The sequence below is a fragment of the Scomber scombrus genome, chromosome 11, assembly GCF_963691925.1.
Source record: "Scomber scombrus chromosome 11, fScoSco1.1, whole genome shotgun sequence".
NCBI lineage: Eukaryota > Metazoa > Chordata > Actinopteri > Scombriformes > Scombridae > Scomber > Scomber scombrus.
In genome coordinates this window covers 28126628-28147979 of record NC_084980.1, presented here as the reverse complement: position 1 = coordinate 28147979, position 21352 = coordinate 28126628, and the positions used below count along the sequence as shown (strand labels likewise).

The 21352-nt window shown below is 38.9% G+C and overlaps 6 protein-coding genes across 6 annotated transcripts in view; 4 read left to right on the top strand and 2 right to left on the bottom strand.

The window, feature by feature from the left end:
- The window catches only part of LOC133991213 (histone H2AX-like), a 12766-nt gene extending 3357 nt beyond the window's left edge, over positions 1–9409 (top strand). The window contains exons 2-3 of the mRNA XM_062429707.1: positions 1289–1294; positions 9010–9409. Coding sequence (XP_062285691.1) covers positions 1289–1294; positions 9010–9409 — 406 coding nt within the window. The remainder of the gene's footprint in view (positions 1–1288; positions 1295–9009) is intronic.
- The window catches only part of LOC133991153 (uncharacterized), a 45399-nt gene that overhangs the window by 19519 nt on the left and 4528 nt on the right, over positions 1–21352 (top strand). The window lies entirely within an intron of this gene.
- Positions 2129–2729, bottom strand: LOC133991214 (histone H2B 3-like). The gene is made up of 2 exons (XM_062429708.1): positions 2716–2729; positions 2129–2498 (listed from the first exon to the last, which is right to left on the bottom strand). Exon 2 carries the CDS (start codon positions 2495–2497, stop codon positions 2129–2131), a length of 369 nt encoding a protein of 122 aa, XP_062285692.1. The 5' UTR covers position 2498; positions 2716–2729.
- LOC133991159 (uncharacterized) overlaps positions 5230–21352 on the bottom strand; it is a 45665-nt gene continuing 29542 nt past the window's right edge. Inside the window, exons 2-6 of the mRNA XM_062429631.1 lie at positions 12138–12154; positions 9460–9474; positions 8332–8672; positions 5867–5872; positions 5230–5551 (exon numbers count right to left, since the gene is read on the bottom strand). Of these exons, the coding sequence (XP_062285615.1) occupies positions 5230–5551; positions 5867–5872; positions 8332–8672; positions 9460–9474; positions 12138–12154 (701 nt within the window). The remainder of the gene's footprint in view (positions 5552–5866; positions 5873–8331; positions 8673–9459; positions 9475–12137; positions 12155–21352) is intronic.
- LOC133991107 (tripartite motif-containing protein 16-like) lies at positions 14574–16309 on the top strand. Its single transcript, XM_062429579.1, has one exon. The coding sequence runs from the start codon at positions 14574–14576 to the stop codon at positions 16260–16262; it is 1689 nt and encodes a 562-aa protein (XP_062285563.1). The 3' UTR covers positions 16263–16309.
- Positions 17974–18422, top strand: LOC133991202 (histone H2B 3-like). Its single transcript, XM_062429701.1, has one exon. It carries the CDS (start codon positions 17974–17976, stop codon positions 18340–18342), a length of 369 nt encoding a protein of 122 aa, XP_062285685.1. The 3' UTR covers positions 18343–18422.

The following is a 21352-nucleotide window of genomic DNA, read 5'->3' as shown; positions in this document are numbered from 1 at the left end:
TATAATGTATCTTAATGAATTTTGATTAGTAATTCTTACTTTTTAATTTAAATAAGTTGCCAGGTCTTGAACAGCAGTGTTTAATTGAGTTACAAAGAAGTTCTGCGTCACATATTTGTATTTACTGTTGGACTTTGCGTTTTTCTTCTTTTGAAAATGATATCACTGTTGTGTATTTTGATTGTTTATCCATGGTATACTATATGTTCTAGTTGATGGAAATTAATATCAGAGATTAAAAAAACATTGTCATATATTGTCATGTGTGTTAAATACTTGCATTCAGAGCCGGATTAACGCAAAGGCAAACTAGGCACGTGCCTAGGTCCCAATTGGCAGGGGGGGGGCCCAAAACCCCATAAATAAATAAAGTATGCAGAAGTTTCTGTCTGACAGCAGAAAACCTGTTAGTGTTGGCAGAGCTAGAGGGGATTGAACCCCGACGCGCAGTGGAGGGGTGAGGCTGACCCCCTGAAGGTATGATCTGCCCACTTGCAAGACCAGCCTGAGAGAGGAGCTGGACAGCTGTCCCTAGCAACGCTCTGTAGCTATAGCAACGGTCATTATACTGAAATATCAGACCTCCAAAGGCAGCGACTGACCAAAGGTGGAAAGTAACATACTTTTTAAAGTAGTTTTCAAAATCTGTAATTTTACATTTACTTAAGTATGTTTTGTGTGAAGTATTGTACTTCGCTACATTTTAAATAACATCCGTTACTGAGTAAAAAAAAATGTTGGCCGAAATCTTTTTTTAAAGCAAAGGGGATCGTACAGCAGCATTAACAAGCATGATACAATAACTTAACAATCATAAATTATTGCAGCCTGTGACAACCTGGCAGCTAGCTCTCATAGCGACATATAAACTCTAACACAACAAACTGACATACTTATGGACGCACACTGAGGAATTGTCCATTAGACGTTGAGCCATCATCTGTCTCTCTCTGCAGGTACAGGCATTGACCATGATGCGTTCACGTGAAAAGGACAGCGTTGGAAATGAGAGAATTGAGCGATTGGTGCACGGGGGCAGAGCCTTTTTAACAGGGGTAATTAAAAGTTTGGTCTTCTTTGGGTCATTTAAAGATAAATTATTGCTTTTGTGACCTTTACCCGTATTGATTCATGTATTTGCAGTATGACTGTTGGTGACAAAAAGGATGGTTTACAGCAGGGGCAATTGTAAGACAAGGATCGGGGGGCGTTAAAAACGTTTTTAACAAGCTACTTTTTACTTTTACTTGAGTACATTTTTAGACCAGTACTTTTATTTGTACTCAAGTAAAATGTCATGCTTGCATTTATAACATTTCATTATGGCCTTGCTTATTTTTATCTCCATTTCTTTGTATGTGTTTTTTCCCCATGTATAAGTTCATGTAAACCTTTTTTATTGCTTAAAGCATTATCTGAGTATTAACATGGACAAAGAACATTCAGAATGCTTAGACTTTAATGTTGACAATGATTGACATTTTTTCCTCTGTTGTTTTGAAAGTACATACATATGTAAGCGAACATTTGCTTCTTACATGAATTTTTAAAAAAGTGTTTTAGGCAGAAATTGTAGTCACTTAGTCTCAATGTATTATATATTTACTGCATTTAAAAAAACAAAGCTGAGTATTTTCAGTATGTGACAGGAGCAGCTCCGTAATGTTAACATGTAAACTTCAGTATAACAGCAGCGACACCTTGTGGTCAAGTTATACAGTAGCAATAACCAGTTCAATGGACTCTGGGAGAGATTGAACGTCAACCACTCCTTTTTGTGTTTGGATTTCGTTAATATGCTTAATTAAATTGTTTTCGCACTGACGGGTACTGGTAACTAGTCAGTGGAGATTATATATGTACTTTCATTTTGTAATACAAAGAAATAGTTTATTAAATAGAAGTTATTGGTTAATTCCTGGCAATTCAATCATTGTTTGATTTAATTCTTTATAGCACTTTGTTAAACTTTCATTGATAGACAGCAAGTAAACCTTTCGTCCATCAACTACCTACAAATTCATTCTTGCATCAGAAATACACAACCACCACAAAGGATTAAAGCTCTTAGGTGAAGGAGTGGGTGGTCCTGAAAAGGACCTTTGAGTTGTTGGTACAAACAGCACGTTTACTTGGAGCTGGTGTACTTGGTGACGGCCTTGGTGCCCTCAGACACGGCGTGTTTGGCCAGCTCACCGGGCAGCAGCAGGCGGACGGCGGTCTGGATCTCCCTGGAGGTGATGGTGGAGCGCTTGTTGTAGTGAGCAAGGCGGGAAGCCTCACCAGCAATACGCTCAAAGATGTCTCCAACAAAGGAGTTCATGATGCCCATAGCCTTGGAGGAGATACCGGTATCAGGGTGAACCTGCTTCAGCACCTTGTACACGTAGATAGCATAGCTCTCCTTCCTTGTCTTCCTCTTCTTCTTGCCGGTCTTGGTGGCCTTAGACACGGCCTTCTTGGAGCCTTTCTTGGGTGCTTTGACTGGATCGGGCATGGTTATCTTCGTAGATTACCACAAACGAGTAACTTCAACAGCTTCAATCAGCCTCTAAATGTTCATCTGATGCAAATTTAACTGCGCTGTAGCTCGAACAGGATTGGTTTTCTTGTTAGTGAGACTGAGCATGCGCAGCAGAAGAAACCGCCCCAACCTTTGAGGAACCATCTGAGCGCCTTTTTACTGAAAGAGCGCCAACCTCATCTGAAGAGTATCCACTGTTTATAATATAATATGCTGATCAACAATCCATAACTATAGAGAAATAAACATATTGTATTTAGACTGACAATTCTACAAGCTGACATGTTTTACTGATCTATGATAAAACATTAAACATATCCAATGGATAGATTTTATTTAATCAATCTTTAATTTAAAAGTATAATGTAGGTTTACTGTAATGTTTAGTGAGGTTTTGTTTGAATAAAATATAAACATGAATCAGTAAATAATGAAAATCAGGTTGTGTTATTACTGTGATATACTGTATTAATGTGTTACTTATGGGTTTCCAGTTTTTTTAATGTTAAAAGACAAACATCCACAGACCAAACTCTTCAAAGAAAACTGACATTTTATTGAATATGTTAATGTTAACATTACATTAGAAGCAACAATAAATAAATGTCCACAAAAAGTATTGCAATTATTGTTTTAAGCTTTTATTGGCATGTCAGAGAATCAGGGAAATGAATCAGAGACAGTTTCAAAATAATCAGATTATGTTTAAGATCTTCTGTGAAAGGAAGGAATAAATATATCCACAAAAATTACTAATTTGAGAAGACAGATACAGAAGTCAACACAGATGATCAGAACCGTGATGATTTCTACACAATACCTTGTAGCTGTTGCTTCAGCTTGTCCTCATTCTTCTGCTTTTCTGCCTGAAAACTAAATAGTGATAACGACTGTCACACGACATACAGGACAAGGAAAGTACAGATTTATTCTTTAGTACTTTTCCAAAATCCTTAACTGTGTACTGTATGTTATTGATGTTTTTATATGCTTTTAAAACACATTCAGATTAGTGCCTCACAAATTAAAGATGTTTTTAACACATACAATTACTCTGCTTTTGAATATTAAGTTCTGTCTGATATGTTTTTTGTTTTTTTCTACAAGACACAAGATTATATTCATGTATGGTCTCAGGTTTCCACATCACATATGTATAAATTGCATTTAAACCATGACCAGACACAACTAGCTTCCAAACTAGTTGGAATTTCATAAAATCCTGCTGATAACTTTAATCCTTAAACTGATGTCTAAAGTGAACACAGAGAAACATGTCTCCTTCAGTAGAAATATAATAATTAAGATCAGATAAGAGTTCAAATAGTCTTCCAGAGTCAATGTTTGTACACACAGCATTCTGCATGAGGAAGTGCAAAACATATTATTGAGCGCAGGGGAATCTACAAACGTACACAACATCACATAAAGAACAGCTATCCCTATCTTATCTTGTCTCATATAATTGTTGCAACTGAGTGAATTATTTTACTTGTCTACTGCAAAAAAACATCTATTCTGCAAACCTGCATTCTCCTTTCAGAAACCAAAAGGGACACATTCATATTATTTGGCTTGGTACCCCCAGTCTCTCATTAATTAAACAGAATACCATTGCTGCATCGACAGCTAATCAAATCTTAAAAGAGATAATGTGTGGAAGATTCAGATGGTTATGAAGAAGAAGGAAATTAAACACTTGCAGAATGATTATCACATGAAAATGTCCTGATAGTTTAATTTCTTCATTCTGATTTTCTGATTGTGGTATCAGACCTTTAACGTCACTGTATCACCTTAATACTTCACCACTTGCTTATAAAAATAATTTAAACTAATGACATGTTTCAGAAGTCCCATGCAGAAAATGATGCATTACTTCTGCTAGAAGAAATAGAAATTACAACACAAATACATAACTTTAGTTATTGGTGTGTATTGGTCAGACTTTCCTCAGAAACATGACTTATAACTTATACTGGCATAACCAGTGATCTGCTTTTTCTTCAGCTGATAGGGGGGCAGTGAGAGTCTCGGGCTACATTATGTTATGGGCGTTCTATATTGTGTAAGTTTCACATTCGAAGAGCTGTCGGTATAAGCGGTTGCTGATGTGGTCAATACTCCACTGCCACTACACTCCATACTTCAACACGTAGTAGTCCCAGCCTCCATGGTCTCAGAACAAAGAATGAAAATAGGAAAAACAGCTCAGTAAATCACGATGGAGTAATAAAACGAGCATAAAAGCATGCACACACACGCATGCCGTGCCTTTCATGTAAAAGTGCATTTTACACATGGTGAGATTATAATGTGGGAGCATTCAAAAAAATAACGTACAAGAACATGACAAATCTCCTTATCTTCATGTTTTGAGGTATATGGATGTGTCACTGTTTGAGATGTAGTATTTTTTGTCGATTACAGATTATGCTTTATCTCAGGCAAATGTTAAATACCTATTGTTTTATACATAAATTACCTTGAAGCATTTACTCAAAAGTCTATACCCATTGGTGATATAGCTGTACGTCAGGACAGCTACATTATAGATTGTAGATTTTGCCAATTTGTTATATCTATACCTATTGATGATAAAACCGGATACACAATAGTTAATATAGGTAAGGACAACTCTTAGAGAAGGTGGGTGGCTCTTAAAAGAGCCTTTGTGTTGGAATACCAGCGGGTCAGAATCAGATTTAACCTCCGAAACCGTACAGAGTACGTCCCTGTCTCTTCAGAGCATAAACCACATCCATGGCGGTCACGGTCTTTCTCTTGGCGTGCTCGGTGTAGGTGACGGCATCACGGATCACATTCTCCAGGAACACCTTCAACACTCCGCGGGTCTCCTCGTAGATCAGACCGGAGATACGCTTCACACCACCACGGCGAGCCAGACGGCGGATGGCGGGTTTGGTGATTCCCTGGATGTTATCACGGAGAACTTTACGGTGACGCTTGGCGCCTCCTTTACCGAGTCCCTTTCCTCCTTTGCCTCTTCCACTCATGTTTACTGATCTTCTTTCAACAAGTTAAAAGACGAATGTGAGACACGGAGCGCAGCTTCTCTATTTAAAGCTTGTCTGCGGACCTATAAGAGGACATTTGGCGCGGACTTTGTTGGGTGGGATCAGATTTAACAGATCCGCCTACAGAGTTTTTCCATAGCAGAGTGATCTCTTCCTTTTTGTTTGTTTTCCCTCCATATTGTATTTTTCTGTGACTTTTGGCGGGTGAACCTGACAGCTAACATTGTGTTGTTGTTTAGAAACAGACTCTCTGCTGAAGTGTTTGTATTGTTCTTGTTGGACATGAAAACATTAAAGATGTCACACTGCTCTCATATCACATCACAATACAGTTTACAAATGACTGAAGACAACCACATAGATGTGTTCAGATGTGTTACAAGTTATTAAGTATAATGTTGGTTTACCGTAATGTGTAGTGAGCTTTTATTTTAATAAAATATATTTTTAAATAAATCAGTAAATAATCAGAATCTGTGTTACTTATGGGTTTCCAGTGTTTCATGTTAAAGGACAGATACAAACAATATGAAAAAATTATAAATAATAATAATTATTATTATATTTTTGATTATTAAACATTACTGGGCTACCATAACCTTTAAATACACGCTACACATGGACATTTCTACAAAGTTATTCTAATGTACGGTTTAATGAAGAAATGACTACATGTAAAAAGAAACTACTAAACCACATTTTCAAGTCTGTTAAAATAACAGTCAGAAGCTAAAAGGAACACTAAAAGATTGTCTTGCTGTTATCATTCCTCATGTTCATACTGACATTTAGAAGATCCCTTCATAATGCACTTACAATGTAAGTGATGGGGGGTAAAATCCACAGTCCTCCTTCTGTGCATGAAATGTATTTAAAAAGGTTTATTTGAATCTAATATGAAGCAAGTCATCCAAGAGAACCTGAAGTGTCCACACCAGCCAAGAATGTAATAATGATGCAAGTCTACTGGCCTTGTATTACATTGTCTTTAATGTTCCCTGTAAAATACATTGAAACAATTACATGTGTAATATGGGTTTAACTTTTCACATTAATACAGAGAAACAGAGGAAAGAATCACAGCCAGGTCTGCTGAGGTAACATATGTATATTAAATCAAATTAATCACACGTGTAAATTATTGATATACACCTCAATTTGAGCTCAGTGTTAATTCTGAAAAGTAGGACATTTTTTGAACAAACTGACACAATGTGATATATTACATATATTGTTTGAAGCTGTCAAAGACGGAGTAAATGTGTGAGGACCACAGCTGCTCACAAAAGCGACTGCACTTTTCTTATGTTTGTATGTCCATGGTAGCTGCAGTCTAAAATCACCTATGTGACTATGAGAGGCAGGCAGTCTGTAATATATAAATAATTTGTAGTGCCACAGCAGAATATCTGAATACTTTTGTAAATGAGAGATTTAACTTTATTCATTTTTAATATATTTTCTTAGTACTTTTTTATGTTTACCGACTGACCATTGTGATGGTGTACTGGAAAAGGGTGGAAGAGTTTGGGGGAGGCTAACATGGTGTTTTTCATCAGGACAGGCCTCGGTGTGAAGGTCTATCTGCACTGAGGCAGCTGTAGATTTTCTTCTCTTTCTCTCCATCCCAGAAGTTTTTTACAGCTCATACAGTAGCTGTGTCCATAGAGAAGAGTCAATGGATCCCTCATTAGATCCAAACAGATGGAACTCCTTGCAGCACCATTTCAACTCTCACTGACAATGACTGTGAGCAAACTACAAATATATTCCACTGAGTTTATTGTGTTCATGTATCATTTGAAAACACTGGTCACCTGTTCTCTGGTGGAAAAGTAATCTTAGGAATTTGGAAACAATCTAAAGATGGCTCCCTGTTTCTCTTAATTTGGTTTATTCTCCTAAAATTTAGTTCAGTAATTACTACTATACTAATACTAACATTACTCTTGATATGTTTCACCAGTTAATTATAAACATTTTCATCATGTAAATAAAGTGGCCAATCTCTTCTTTAATTTAGATGCAAAAACAAAAGTGCAGCCTAATTTTTGTGAGGCGCTGTAGTCTTCACTTCTGCATGTATGGTATAAAGAAACTATGGCCACCAGATGGCGATCTTTCCAAACTCACATGAATTTTCACATAATTGTAGTATTAAAAAGCACTATCCCCAATTTTGAAAAACCACATCTCTGGTTAGCAGGATGATGCCCTTTTGTGTTGTGCATCAGTTTTCTGATTTCACTTATTGAGCTGCTGTGATGTTCACTGCAGGAACAAACACAAATTTAAGAAAGGTGCAGACTCATCAATTTGTGAGCAGCTGTAAGTACTGTAAGTTACTAAGAGACTGTGGTCATCAGGTGGCGATCTTTAATTACTCATCACATCGATGAGGTTACGGTAATTCAAGATTAAATGTGATGCATCCTGTCTATGACTATACAACCAGCATTTATTCATCATGTTTGATGCACTTTTAAATTGCACCATCACTGACTTTACTTTGTTTTCTTCCCGTTTGAGCTGTTATTTGGAAATATCATTACATGAACTTGGTGTAATGTGTTAAAATTAAATAATATATTGATCGTTTATAGAAAGCAGAGGAAGCAGCTCTTTAGGGAGACTGATGTGGCTCTTAAAAGAGCCGTTGTGGTTTGTGAAGAAGAAGACGAAGAAGTTTAAGCTCTCTCTCCACGGATGCGGCGAGCCAGCTGGATGTCTTTGGGCATGATGGTGACCCTCTTGGCGTGGATGGCGCACAGGTTGGTGTCCTCGAACAGACCGACCAGGTAAGCCTCGCTTGACTCCTGCAGAGCCATGACAGCGGAGCTCTGGAAGCGCAGATCAGTCTTGAAATCCTGAGCGATTTCTCTGACCAGGCGCTGGAAGGGCAGCTTGCGGATCAGCAGCTCTGTGGATTTCTGGTAACGACGGATCTCTCTGAGAGCCACGGTACCGGGCCTGTAACGATGAGGCTTCTTGACTCCGCCGGTGGCCGGGGCGCTCTTACGGGCAGCCTTGGTGGCCAGCTGCTTCCTGGGGGCTTTGCCTCCGGTGGATTTACGAGCGGTCTGCTTGGTTCTTGCCATTGTGTCTCGTTTCTCTGATCAGGAGAAAATAGTTGTGAGAGCGCGGAAACACGCTGCTCTTAAAGTGTCGGAGCGGCTGCGGAGCTGTGACGCGAATGTAGACTCCCGGGTCCTGATTGGTGAGCGGTTCTTCGTGGAGCTCAGCACCGCCTGCAGAAGCCTGAAGCTCCGCTGCTTATTGGGCAGAAGTCGTTTGAAAAAGTCCGCCAAAATGAGAGCGGCTCCCCCTCCTCAGCAGTGTTGAAAGCCTCTTTTCTGGTGGGTGGGACATCAGTTCTTCCCCTCCTCCGTGTACATATAAAGGAGGGTTTGCTGCATCTACTCCACATTTTCTGAGTTGTGACTCTAGAAAAATAACTGAAATCATGAGTGGACGAGGCAAAACCGGAGGCAAAGCCCGCGCTAAGGCAAAGACCCGCTCCTCCCGTGCCGGACTTCAGTTCCCAGTCGGTCGTGTTCACAGGCATTTGAGGAAGGGTAACTATGCCCAGCGTGTTGGTGCCGGTGCCCCCGTCTACCTGGCGGCTGTGCTGGAGTACCTGACCGCTGAGATCCTGGAGCTGGCTGGAAATGCTGCCCGCGACAACAAGAAGACCAGGATCATCCCCCGTCACCTGCAGCTGGCTGTCCGCAACGACGAGGAGCTCAACAAGCTGCTTGGCGGAGTGACCATCGCTCAGGGTGGTGTGCTGCCCAACATCCAGGCTGTGCTGCTGCCCAAGAAGACCGAGAAACCCGCCAAGAAGTAAATTCAAGGCTCCGTTCCTCAACAACACAAAGGCTCTTTTAAGAGCCACACACTTCTGATAAAGAGCTCACATCCTCATGTTGAATTTAAAACTTACATTAGGACCATGATTTATTAACTATCATTACTAAATATTAGAAACTTGCTGACCACCTGTAAAATGTATCAGTTCAACTTAAAATGATATACAAAAGGACATATGAACATATTACACCTGCAGAACAGACATTTTTTTGTTTTTTTTCTGATGAATCAATAAAAGTCTGTAATGACAGTTTATCACTTACACTAGATACATTCATTGGAGATGAACCAAGCAAAACATTAACACTTAAGTTGCAACTTTGTAGTACCTCAATTTATAAATTGGTTTGAGTGTGAATGCATAAATCAAAATAATATTGACAATCATTGTTACCAACAATGACTCAATAAAAAAAATATAAAAATACTACACCAAGACCAAATCATTGCTGAGGAATTCCAAACACAATTAGCTGGGTTCATTACTTATAAGCAGTTATAAGTAATGAAATGGTAATTGTATGATTTTTACTGGTGATAACACCATGATAGAAAATTTTAGTTCTTCAGTTACTTTTCCAGGATATGTTCCAATGTATTATTTCTTACAGGTAAATGTTAGTTATATACGTGTCAAACAGATGCTTTGTATTTGCTGCAGCTCAGACAGCCTACATCCCCTGCAGTTCACACCCATTACTCGGGGGTCTCTAAAATACTGACAATATAATATACGCTCAGCCTGCAGATCGACATGCATTTCTCTGTTAAGTGGTAGTCAGCATACAGTGATGTTAAAAAAAAAATCCAAGTCAGTCAATTGACTCTGAAGCTCAACTTCTGATGTTACACGTGCTGATGGATTGCTGTCAGCACAGACCTGCTAACACCAGGGATGACAACGCAGGGCAAGCCGGCAGAAGAAGTTGGAGATGAGGGTAACAGTTCAACAGCTCGACCTCTCTGTGTGTTTTGTGCTGATAAACTACAGTAGATTACATCACTCTGTAGTATAGCTACCGTATCGTGCTTGGTTAGATTGTATCATACAGTGTTGTTTGGTCTTGAAACCCGTGTGGAGGTGTTATGTTTTCATAAAGTGATTATCATATCTTGCTTATAGTATATGATGTTATTTGTAAAATATTAAATTGTACAGCAAGTAAATCAAATGTTTTGAGCATAAATGTATTTCTCAATGTATTTTTATATCCATTGTGTTGTAAAACAAAACAAGAACAAAAACATCAACACATTATTTGTCTGGAGCACCTGTGTTACAGGTAAACTTTGGTATTCAAAAGATGAGATGGCCTTCCTGCCACTCTGAAATCTTCTTAGTTGACGTTTCCAATAATATAACTGACAAGACTTTTACTTGGTCTTGGTGGCCTTAACTGGATCGGGCATGGTTATCTTTGTAGATTTCCACGTCATATATATTAACAAAAGATACATGTTTATAGTTTCTATCAATGTTCAAACTTTCGTCCATCTCTAAATCTCTTTCAGTCCGACTGACCGGACTAGAGGTGTCTTCACCTTTCTGCACTGTACTGTGGCACAGGCTGTTTCTTTTTAATACAACCACTTGTAAATTAATTGTATCCACCTCAGTTTGAGCTCAGTGTAAATTCTGTAATCCTGAAATGTATGAAATTCTTTGAACAAACTGACAGTGTGATATTATATGTATTTAAATCTCTCTTTACTGATATGGTTTAAAGCTGCCAAAGACACAGTCGACACGTCTTCCTGTAGTGAACATCACAGAAGCTCAACAATTGAAATCTGGAAACTGATCAATGACACAAGAGGGCGCTTTCATCCTGCTAACCAGAGACATAGTGGAGGTTAAAGCTCCTCAACTCAGTTTGTCTGCACCTAGTGTGCTTTGTTATGCTGTTGTCTGCTGGGAGTGGGGGTTGAAGTCAGAGGACAGAAATAGGATCAACAAGTTAATAAAAAAGGCAGGATCCATCATTGGTTTGCCTCCTGACTCAGTAGAGGTCGTCATGGAGAAGAGAGCAGGCAGGAAACTCAGTAGCCTTCTGCACAATAAGGACCACCGATTGTTTGGTGTTTTTAGTGAACTGAAGAGCTCCTTTAGTGCCAGATTAGTGATGCCAAGGTGCTCTACGGAGAGATTTAGAAGGTCCTTTATACCTGGTGCAGTGACGTTTTTTAATGAACATTGCTGTTGACTGCTGAGTGTTGTGGATTGTTTGATTGGTGTTAATGTGGTGCTTTGCACTTGACTTGTACTGTCTGAGTCTGCATGTTTCCTTGCTGTATGTTGGCTGTCTTTGTGAGAAGGTGATATTTAATTTCCCCTCCAAGGGATTAATAAAGTACTTCAATTCAATTCAATTCAGTTAACAGTGTGTTTTCAGGGTGATACATTATTGGTATTAAACTGACTCGAGTTACTAGGAATACAAATTTTAAGATTTTTTGTTTGTCTGTTTTTTTTATTACTGCCAGACTATTGTGTTTTATGTACTTGCGTTTTGCTTGATATAATATAGTTTGTCTATGGGTGGGACAGGGATTACTTTGGACATGATGGTGACCCTCTGGCTGTGGATGGCGCACAGGTTTGTCTCCTCAAACAGGCCGACCAGGTAAGCCTCGCTGGCCTCCTGCAGAGCCATGACAGCGGAGCTCTGGCATATGTTGGTGCATCACATCCTCCAGACTTAAACAGAGACAGGTCTCCGTCCTTACAGCCTGGGGTGTGCACTGTGCAGAGACAGCCACAATCAGTTTATCTTCCATTAATGTATTTCGAGCGGGAAGAAATTATTTGAAATCTATGTAGGTCGACATGTCAGAAGACTGTATTGATTGGCTGCAGGTGTTCCATAAAGATTGCATGCCTGTCTTAAGTTTATTTGCATTCAGTAGTTTATTAGAAAACCAGCTGTTTCCCTGATGTTGAGCTGTTCTTGTGTTTATGATTTGCTTTCAGAGTTTAATGGATTAGTCTTTGAAGGGTGTACTTTCAATAAATAGTAACATATGAGCTGCATGAGAATTACTGATTAAAGAAAAGAAGACAGACGACCAAAACTGTTTCCTGAGTGAAGCAGAGATGGAGACTGTGACCAAACTCTTCAAAGAAAACAGACATTTTATTCAATATGTTAATTTCATTGTGAAGCAACAATAAAGAAAATTATTTTTTAAAGCTTTAATTGACATGACAGAGAAAGAGGGAAATTAATCACAGACAGTGTTTCGAAATAATCAGATTATGTTTAAGATCATTTAATTTAAAACAATCAACCAATTAATCAATCTTTATTTATATAACTTATATTTATATTATCTAGACCACATGAGCAAGTATCACATAAGTGCAAGATCGGTTAAAGACAACAACATTCATCATGTCAATCACTCAATCAATCTTTATTTATATAGCGCCAAATCACAACAAAAGTAATCTCAAAGCACTTTACACATAGAGCAGGTCTAAACCGTACTCTTCAAGTTTAATTTGAAAGAGACCCAACATTCCCACATGAGCAAGCACTTGGCGAGAGTGGCAAGAAAAAACTCCCTTTTAACATGAAGAAACTAGGGATGCTCGATATTGACTTTTCTACCGATATCTGATATTCCCCAACTCTTAATTTCCGATACCGATGTCACCCGATACCGATATTTGCAGGCTTTACACCAAAACTATTAGGTAACAACATAACATATCTCATACTGTTGAATTAACACATTATGCCGAATTTTATTGTGAGGCCCCACTGGATGCAGACATAAATGCAACATGGCTTTCCACATGTAAACACTGTCTGTGTAAAACTTCAACTTAAGTTATGGGCCAACATGGCACTGCCATATTTATTATGCTGCTTTGCAGTAATTGCAAATTACAAATTTACTGTCCGTAGGGAACACTTGGAAATAGTTCCAAACCACAGACATAAGCCCCGTTTCTGGACGCGGGACCTTTTATAGGAACGTCCTCCCACTCGGTCCTCTCAGCTGTTGTGTTTCCACCGGACTCTGATGGTGACGTCACAGAGGCGACTCGCCGAAAGCATAACAGAGAAAATGACAACGAGGAGGTAAACCTCGTTTCTGTTTGTGTGTTCGTGTACATGGCGGTGGACGCTATGAACTTGTTAGCGACCCACGAGTCTAGCGTGTTGTTGTTGTTGTTGTTGTTTAATGTCATCAAGCACGCACCGGTAAACGTCCCATGCTGCGTTCAAGCAGGCTCGGAAATGCTGAAGCCTACAGAACAAATATCGGTTATAAAAACCCAATACCGATACCTCCCGATATTACATTTTTAAGTGAATATCGGCCGATAATGTCGGAGGGCCGATAATATCGGACGTCCCTAGAAGAAACCTCAGGCATCTGCCTCGAACAGTTGGGGTACCCACCGGTTGAGGGGGAACACATTTTTATTGTTTGTTTGTTTTTTCAAAACTATGTTTTGCAAAATTGCTGTGACTTATATCATATTTATCCTTTAATGTTATTGAACAATATTCTGTCTTATTGGCAAGCTTACCTCTTAGCATAGCCTACCTAGTTAGAGATTTAACTCCCCAACCCATAAAATGTTGGTTTGGTTCAGGTTGATTCTGAATTTCAGCTTTTATTTGTAACAAATGCCTCAATGTAGTTTGTTAATTAGCTATGTGATTATAAAGCTGGTGTTATGTGGTTTCATTCCTTAACCCCCCTTTGTCAATCAACTGTTTTAATCAATAATAAGAAATTGGTCTTATTTATAGGAAGAGTAAGAGGAACATGGAGCCATGATCAAACAGTGACATGACAAGTAATTTATATATAATTGTATGTACATGTGTTAAATCAAAGAATGTAACATAGACTGTATTATTAATCATTAACAGAACTGCTCCTTGTCCTGTAACGTGGCAAAGCCTGATAAACCTGTTCATTCAAACACAACAAGATCCACTCTATCATATTTCCTTGTTCCCTTCCCTTCAGATCTGCAGTTTGATGATGGGTGTAACCAACATGTGGTGAGCTGCCAGCCTACATTTACTGCAGCAACACAGGCTGTTTAGATCAGATCTCAAACTAGTTTTACTTCTCAGGAAGTGAAACTCAGACAGTCATTGTTACTGAGAGGTGAAATGGCGCAGCAAGGAGCTCAGCTGGACAGAGCAAAATTCTGCTGTTCGATCTGTTTGGATCTACTGAAGGATCCGGTGACTATTCCCTGTGGACACAGCTACTGTATGATCTGTATTGACAACTTCTGGGATGGAAAGGATAAGAGGGAAATCTACAGCTGCCCTCAGTGCAGACAGACATTCACAACAAGGCCTGTCCTGATGAAAAACACCTTGTTAGTAACTTTAGTGGAGCAGCTGAAGACGACAGGACTCCTAGCTGCTCCTGCTGCTGCTCCTGTTGCTGATCTCTGCTATGCTGGAACTGAAGATGTGGCCTGTGATTTCTGCACTGGGATAAAACTCAAAGCCTTCAAATCCTGTTTGGTGTGTCTGGCCTCTTACTGTAAGAAACACCTTCAACCACACCATGATGTTGCTCCATTAAAGAAACACAAGTTGGTCGACCCCTTGGAGAAGCTCCAGGAGAACATCTGCTCTCGTCATGATGAGGTGATGAAGATATTCTGCCGTACTGATCAGCAGATTATTTGTTATCTCTGCTCTGTGGAGGATCATAAAGACCACGACACAGTCTCAGCAGCAGCAGAAAGGACTGAGAGGCAGAGAGAGCTCGAGGTGAGTCAACAAAACATCCAGCAGAAAATCCAGGACAGAGAGAAAGATGTGAAGCTGCTTCAACAGGAGGTGAAGGCCATCACTTGCTCTGCTGATAAAGCAGTGGAGGACAGTGAGAAGATCTTCACTGAGCTGATCCATCACCTCCAGAAAAGAAGCTCTGATGTGAAGCAGCAGATCAGATCCCAGCAAGAAACTGAAGTGAGTCGAGTCAAAGAGCTTCAGGAGAAGCTGCAGCAGGAGATCACTGAGCTGAAGAGGAAAGATGCTGAACTGAAGAAGCTCTCACGCACAGAAGATCACAACCAGTTTCTACACAGCTACCGGTCAGTGTCACAACTCAGTGAACCTACAGAATCATCCAGCATCTATATCCGTCCTCTGAGATACTGTGAATTTGTGACAGCAGCTGTGTCAAAGCTCAGAGATAAACTACAGGACATCCTGAAGGAGGAATGGACAAACGTTTCACTGACAGAGACTGAAGTGGACGTTTTACTCCCACAACCAGAGCCCAAGACCAGAGCTGAGTTCTTAAAATATTCATGTGAAATCACTCTGGATCCAAACACAGCATATACACAGCTGTTATTATCTGATGGGAACAGAAAAGCAACATTCATAAGAGAAAAAAAGTCTTATTCTAGTCACCCAGATAGATTTACTTATTGGTGCCAGGCCCTGAGTAGAGAAAGTCTGACTGGACGCTGTTACTGGGAGGTGGAGTGGGGAGGGAGACAAGTTTATGCAGCAGTCGCATACAAGGACATCAGTCGAGCAAGGTGGTGGAATGCATGTAAATATGGACATAATAACAAATCTTGGGCTTTATGTTGTGACACTAATGGTAATAAATTTTTGTTCAACAACATATCAACTCCCATCTCAGGTCCTCAGTCCTCCAGACTAGGAGTGTACCTGGATTACAGAGCAGGTATTCTGTCCTTCTACAGCGTCTCTCAAACCATGACTCTCCTCCACAGAGTCCAGACCACATTCACTCAGCCTCTCTATGCTGGAGTTTGGCTTTATGATTATGGAGACACAGCTGAGTTTTGTAAACTCAAATAGACAGAAGTCATTTCAGACTTCATGTGTCAGATTATGTGTTGTAATGCTCCATGTTTCTGAACTGTTTCCTTTTCATTTGTTGTTCTGTTGATATTTTGAGTTTCTTTAAAGTTCAGTTTTTCCTGTCTGTGTTTATCCATGGAGGCTATCACTGCTCATGATGATGTTTTTGAACTTGTCTTTCTTCAAAATGTTAGTTTAATATTTGTATTGATTGTTGTTTCTTACACAAAGAAACCAGCTAGACTATTTTGTTTTCATCACTTTGTAAATGTATAAAGAAATATGCTATAAAACTGTAATAACTGTGATAGTAATTGATAAGGAGATCATTTATTACTTTCTTGTACATAGATGACATTGTTTGTTAAACTAATTGGTTGTGGAAATGAAGTGAATCTGAACATGAAATATTTTTGTTTGTTTGATTTGTTGTTGATGATCATGTTCTGGTTCCTAATGACAAGTTGTCAAATTGTTGTGATGTTTAATGAAATAATTGAAGTCAGCTTTGAGCTGGGTTAGGGTTAGGGTTATTTAATGAGAGCAGAGTTTGGTATTCAGCTACAGTGCTGCCACCTGCTGGATGATGAACCAACTATATATTATTAGTAAAGGATCAATTGAACCTTCTGGCAGGGGGACTACCAATGGAAATCAGCCCTTGCCTGCAATTGGGTGCATCTACATTGTTATTTCTTTGAAAATGTTCATTGATGTACATTGTTCATGTTGAGAATTAAATAAATACAAAATACATTTTAAAAAAGAATGCTGTTGTGTTTAAATTGGAGGAAAGACAGACAGACAGCCACAGTGATAAATTATATATATATTTATGAGTACTGAATCTGGGCATAATTATAATAAAGTTTATCAGATTAAACTTGAGATAATTGTTCATGCTGTGGTCATTCAAATCAAAACCAATATTTCCCAATTAAGAGAGAAAGCATGATAAAGTATTGACTTTACAAATACATAGAGATCCTTCCAAAAAACTTAAATAATGGCATTTCTAAAATAAGAGTGGCACTTTTATCCTCACAGAAAACACATGATGTGTCAATCGAGTTGATCATTTGAAGGTAATAACTGAAAGGGTAAAACCTGTGAATGAACTTGAAGGAAAAATATTTTACTTGAATATGTCCATCCAGGAAATATTAGAATCAATAATTCCAATAAAAGGTGACATAACATCCTGTTATAAGAATGCAGGAATCACTGTTATTGTTTTTGTGGAGCTCAGAGAAACATGGTCTTCATGAGTCAGCTGGGTCCAGCATGGGAGAATAGTAATGTTGTTTATGTGGATTAAAGATTGATGAAATGATATATGAATATTTTTATGTTTTATCATAGATCAGTAAAACATATCAGCTTGTGGAATGTTCAATCTAAATGCAATATGTTTATTTCTCTATAGTTGTGGATTATCTTATCTTTATCAACAGTGGATATTGTAAAGCATATTATATTATAAACAGTGGATACTCTTCAGATGAGGTTGGCGCTCTTTCAGTAAAAAGGCGCTCAAATGGTTCCTCAAAGGTTGGGGAGGTGTCTTTCGGTGCGCATGCTCAGTCTCACTAACAAGAAAACCAATCATGTTCGAGCTACAGCGCAGTGAAATTTGCATCAGACGAGCATTTAGAGGCTGGTTGAAGCTGTTGAAGTTACTCGTTTGTGGAAGTCTACGAAGATAACCATGCCCGATCCAGTCAAAGCACCCAAGAAAGGCTCCAAGAAGGCCGTGTCTAAGGCCACCAAGACCGGCAAGAAGAAGAGGAAGACAAGGAAGGAGAGCTATGCTATCTACGTGTACAAGGTGCTGAAGCAGGTTCACCCTGATACCGGTATCTCCTCCAAGGCCATGGGCATCATGAACTCCTTTGTTGGAGATATCTTTGAGCGCATTGCTGGTGAGTCTGCCCGCCTTGCTCAATACAACAAGCGCTCCACCATCACCTCCAGGGAGATCCAGACCGCCGTCCGCCTGCTCCTGCCCGGTGAGCTGGCCAAACACGCCGTGTCTGAGGGCACCAAGGCCGTCACCAAGTACACCAGCTCCAAGTAAACTTGCTGTTTGTACCAACAACTCAAAGGTCCTTTTAAGGACCACCCACTCCTTCAACTAAGAGCTTTATTCCTTTGTTTTACACATGGTGTTATTATTGCTGATTGAAAATGGAAAACTGATCTAGGACTTTCACAACGTTTGCGAAAAATATTATTCGATGAGACACATTATTCATTTACTAGTAAGTCAACCAATAACTTCCTTTGTATCCCCCCTTCATATTTATGTGTATTTTCCTGTCTTCATACAACCACAGTAACGAGGACCAGTCCCATGTGTAATAAAGAATGGAAACAAAGAAGTGACGTTCATTCTCTACCAGAGGTCATTGAGCTGAATACGGCTGCACTATATAATTTGAGCACAAGGTGACGCTGCTGCTACACAGACGTTTACATGTTAACGCTTCAGAGCTTCTCGTCATATACTCAACATATAATAGTAGACTTCTATAAAGCTGTAAATATATAAAAAATACATTGAGACTAAGTGACTTAATGGGCTTAACTTCTGTCTAAAACATTTGATCAACTATGATTTGTTTTCATTTAAAAAGCAAATGTCTGTTTGCATGTTTTAATACAGTTTAGAACATATAACAAAAACAGGTGCTCAGACTGTTGCAAAAAAGTGGAGCAATCTACAAAATCAAAAACGTCCACTAATCATTGTCAACATTAATGTGTCTAACCATTGTGCATGTGTTATTGTCCATGTCAATGATCAGATGTTTTAAGCAATAAGAAAGTTCAAAAACTAATGCTGAGTGTGTTTTAGGGGTTCATCAGCAATGTACAGGTTTTTTAAAATTGTATTTATTTATTTGTCAGGAACAGTGCATATTAATTATATCTGTAAATATGCAAAGTAAACTACATCTGAACAAAGCGACAAACAATGTTACAGAACAGCTTAACAAAAGCAGACATGAGCAAGAATGGACGTAAGCATAACACATAACACATATTAAACAAGCAACAATTAAACAAGAAACAGGACAACAACAACAACAGGGCAATTTAACCCTGTAAAGCCCACTCTAGCAGAATTACAACATCACTTTTAACAATTCTTAAAAAATGTCTGCAAATGATTTTTTTCACTCAAGACCACATTTACATAGTTAGTGGGTCCTATTGTGTTTATTACAATGTCTAGAACATGTACATTCTTAGTTATTTTATAAATCATTCATCAAATTTGATTTACAGCTTGTTATGTCTATGTTGTAATCAAACAATGTTGGCCCAGAGTGGTTGTCAAACTAGCCTGTGCTCCTTACACATTACATAAGGACACTGCACTTCTCACATGGTCACAAATTGAAAAAAACATTGTAGTAGAAAAATAAGTGTTAGATTATTCATTGTAACTAAGTTCTAAATGTATTTGTCTGTTAAATGTTTACTTAGTTTAGCTTAGACCATCATTAAACACATGACTAAATTGTATGTGGGATTTGATATGCCATCATCTATAGCAGTATTTGAAACTCCCTGTATCTTTGTAGTTTTTTATTAACTCTAAATGATCCAGAGCTATTTTTCTGAGTGTTTGCTCAAGTAGCAGTTTGTAGCATTAGGAGATAGAAAAACAGGCTATGGATGTTCTGGATTTTTTGGGGGGATGCTGGTTGCATTGTTCAGGGTCAGGTGTGAATGGTCTTGAATGTGAATGTGTAAGTGCTCTGGTGGGGTGCATGTGTTCCTTTTAGTATGATAAGTAGAGAGCATAATAGGCCAGCCAGACAGCATTGTGTGGAATTTTGATTAGCATTTGCATTGAAATGATAATACTATGATGGAAATAGATCTCTAGCCCCGACACATGGTCTACCACCCTATCTATTCTTTCAGGTTATACTACAATATAAGACCCATATGTATTAATCAAATATTTCTTTTTTTCTTTTTCCATTTCAGAATGCCACCAGCGCAGAAGGGTCATCTATTCAGTGTGCAGGATGTGATTGCTGTAGTCCAAAATGGAGAGAGTGATTTTGAAATGGACTCTGATGCAAGTGACTCAGAGAATGCAGATGCAGGTGAAATGGACAAAGAAAACCACCAACCCATTGACTGCCCAGCCAATGATGATGTGGACATCAAGCCCCAACCAAAAAAAACGCACCTTGCCCCATGACAGGTTTGGCTGGCTGAAGAAGGATTTTATCAGTCCCAATACTGATTTTTCTGGTTCAGAAATTACCAATGATGCCTGATCTCCCTCCTCACCCCACTCGAGTACTTCCAAAGATTTGTGACAAAAGACATGATTGAGGCTCTGACGAGAAACACAAATGAGTACAGCTTGCAAAAACATGGAACATCTGTAAACACCAATAATAAGGAAATTGAGAAGATGCTTGGCATGTACCTGAAGATTGGCCTAGTGCAAATGTCTGGAGTCCGTATGTATTGGGAGAAAGACACACGGTACACCCCTGTTTCTGATGTGATGTCCCGCAACAGATTCCAATCTCTGTTGACTTCATTACACTTTATAAACAACAAGATGGAAAAGAAGGACAAACTCTGGAAACTCAGACCATGGCTGAATTCATTCAGGGAGAGATGCCTGCAGGTGGTACCTGAAGGCACATTTCCCAGTAAAGACAAAGAGAGGACGCTGCAGACACTGTAATAATGGATACACAAACACACTGTGTAGCAAGTGCAGTGTTCGCCTGTGCTTCTTAGACAAAAATAACTGTCTTTGTGACTATCACCTCAAGTGATGAAGTGGCAAAAAGAAAAAGTTTTGTATATACAATTTTCCCCAGTATTTTTTATTAATAAAAGATTATTCATAAAACTATGATTGTTGTGTGATTATTACACATGATATATATTATGATATATACTGTTATGGTGCTAAGTAAACAATAAACCCTGCAAATGAATGCCTAAATGTTCTGTATATCTGTTCAGACAAAGTGAGTACAAATACAGAAATTCTGCTCCCAACTAGGCCCAAAAAACTTATTAAAATGTAAAACATTTGAAAA

Coding starts and splice junctions, on each gene's coding strand:
- LOC133991214 (XM_062429708.1), bottom strand. CDS start 2,497: ATGCCCGATCCAGTCAAAGCACCCAAGAAAGGCTCCAAGAAGGCCGTG.
- LOC133991107 (XM_062429579.1), top strand. CDS start 14,574: ATGGCGCAGCAAGGAGCTCAGCTGGACAGAGCAAAATTCTGCTGTTCG.
- LOC133991202 (XM_062429701.1), top strand. CDS start 17,974: ATGCCCGATCCAGTCAAAGCACCCAAGAAAGGCTCCAAGAAGGCCGTG.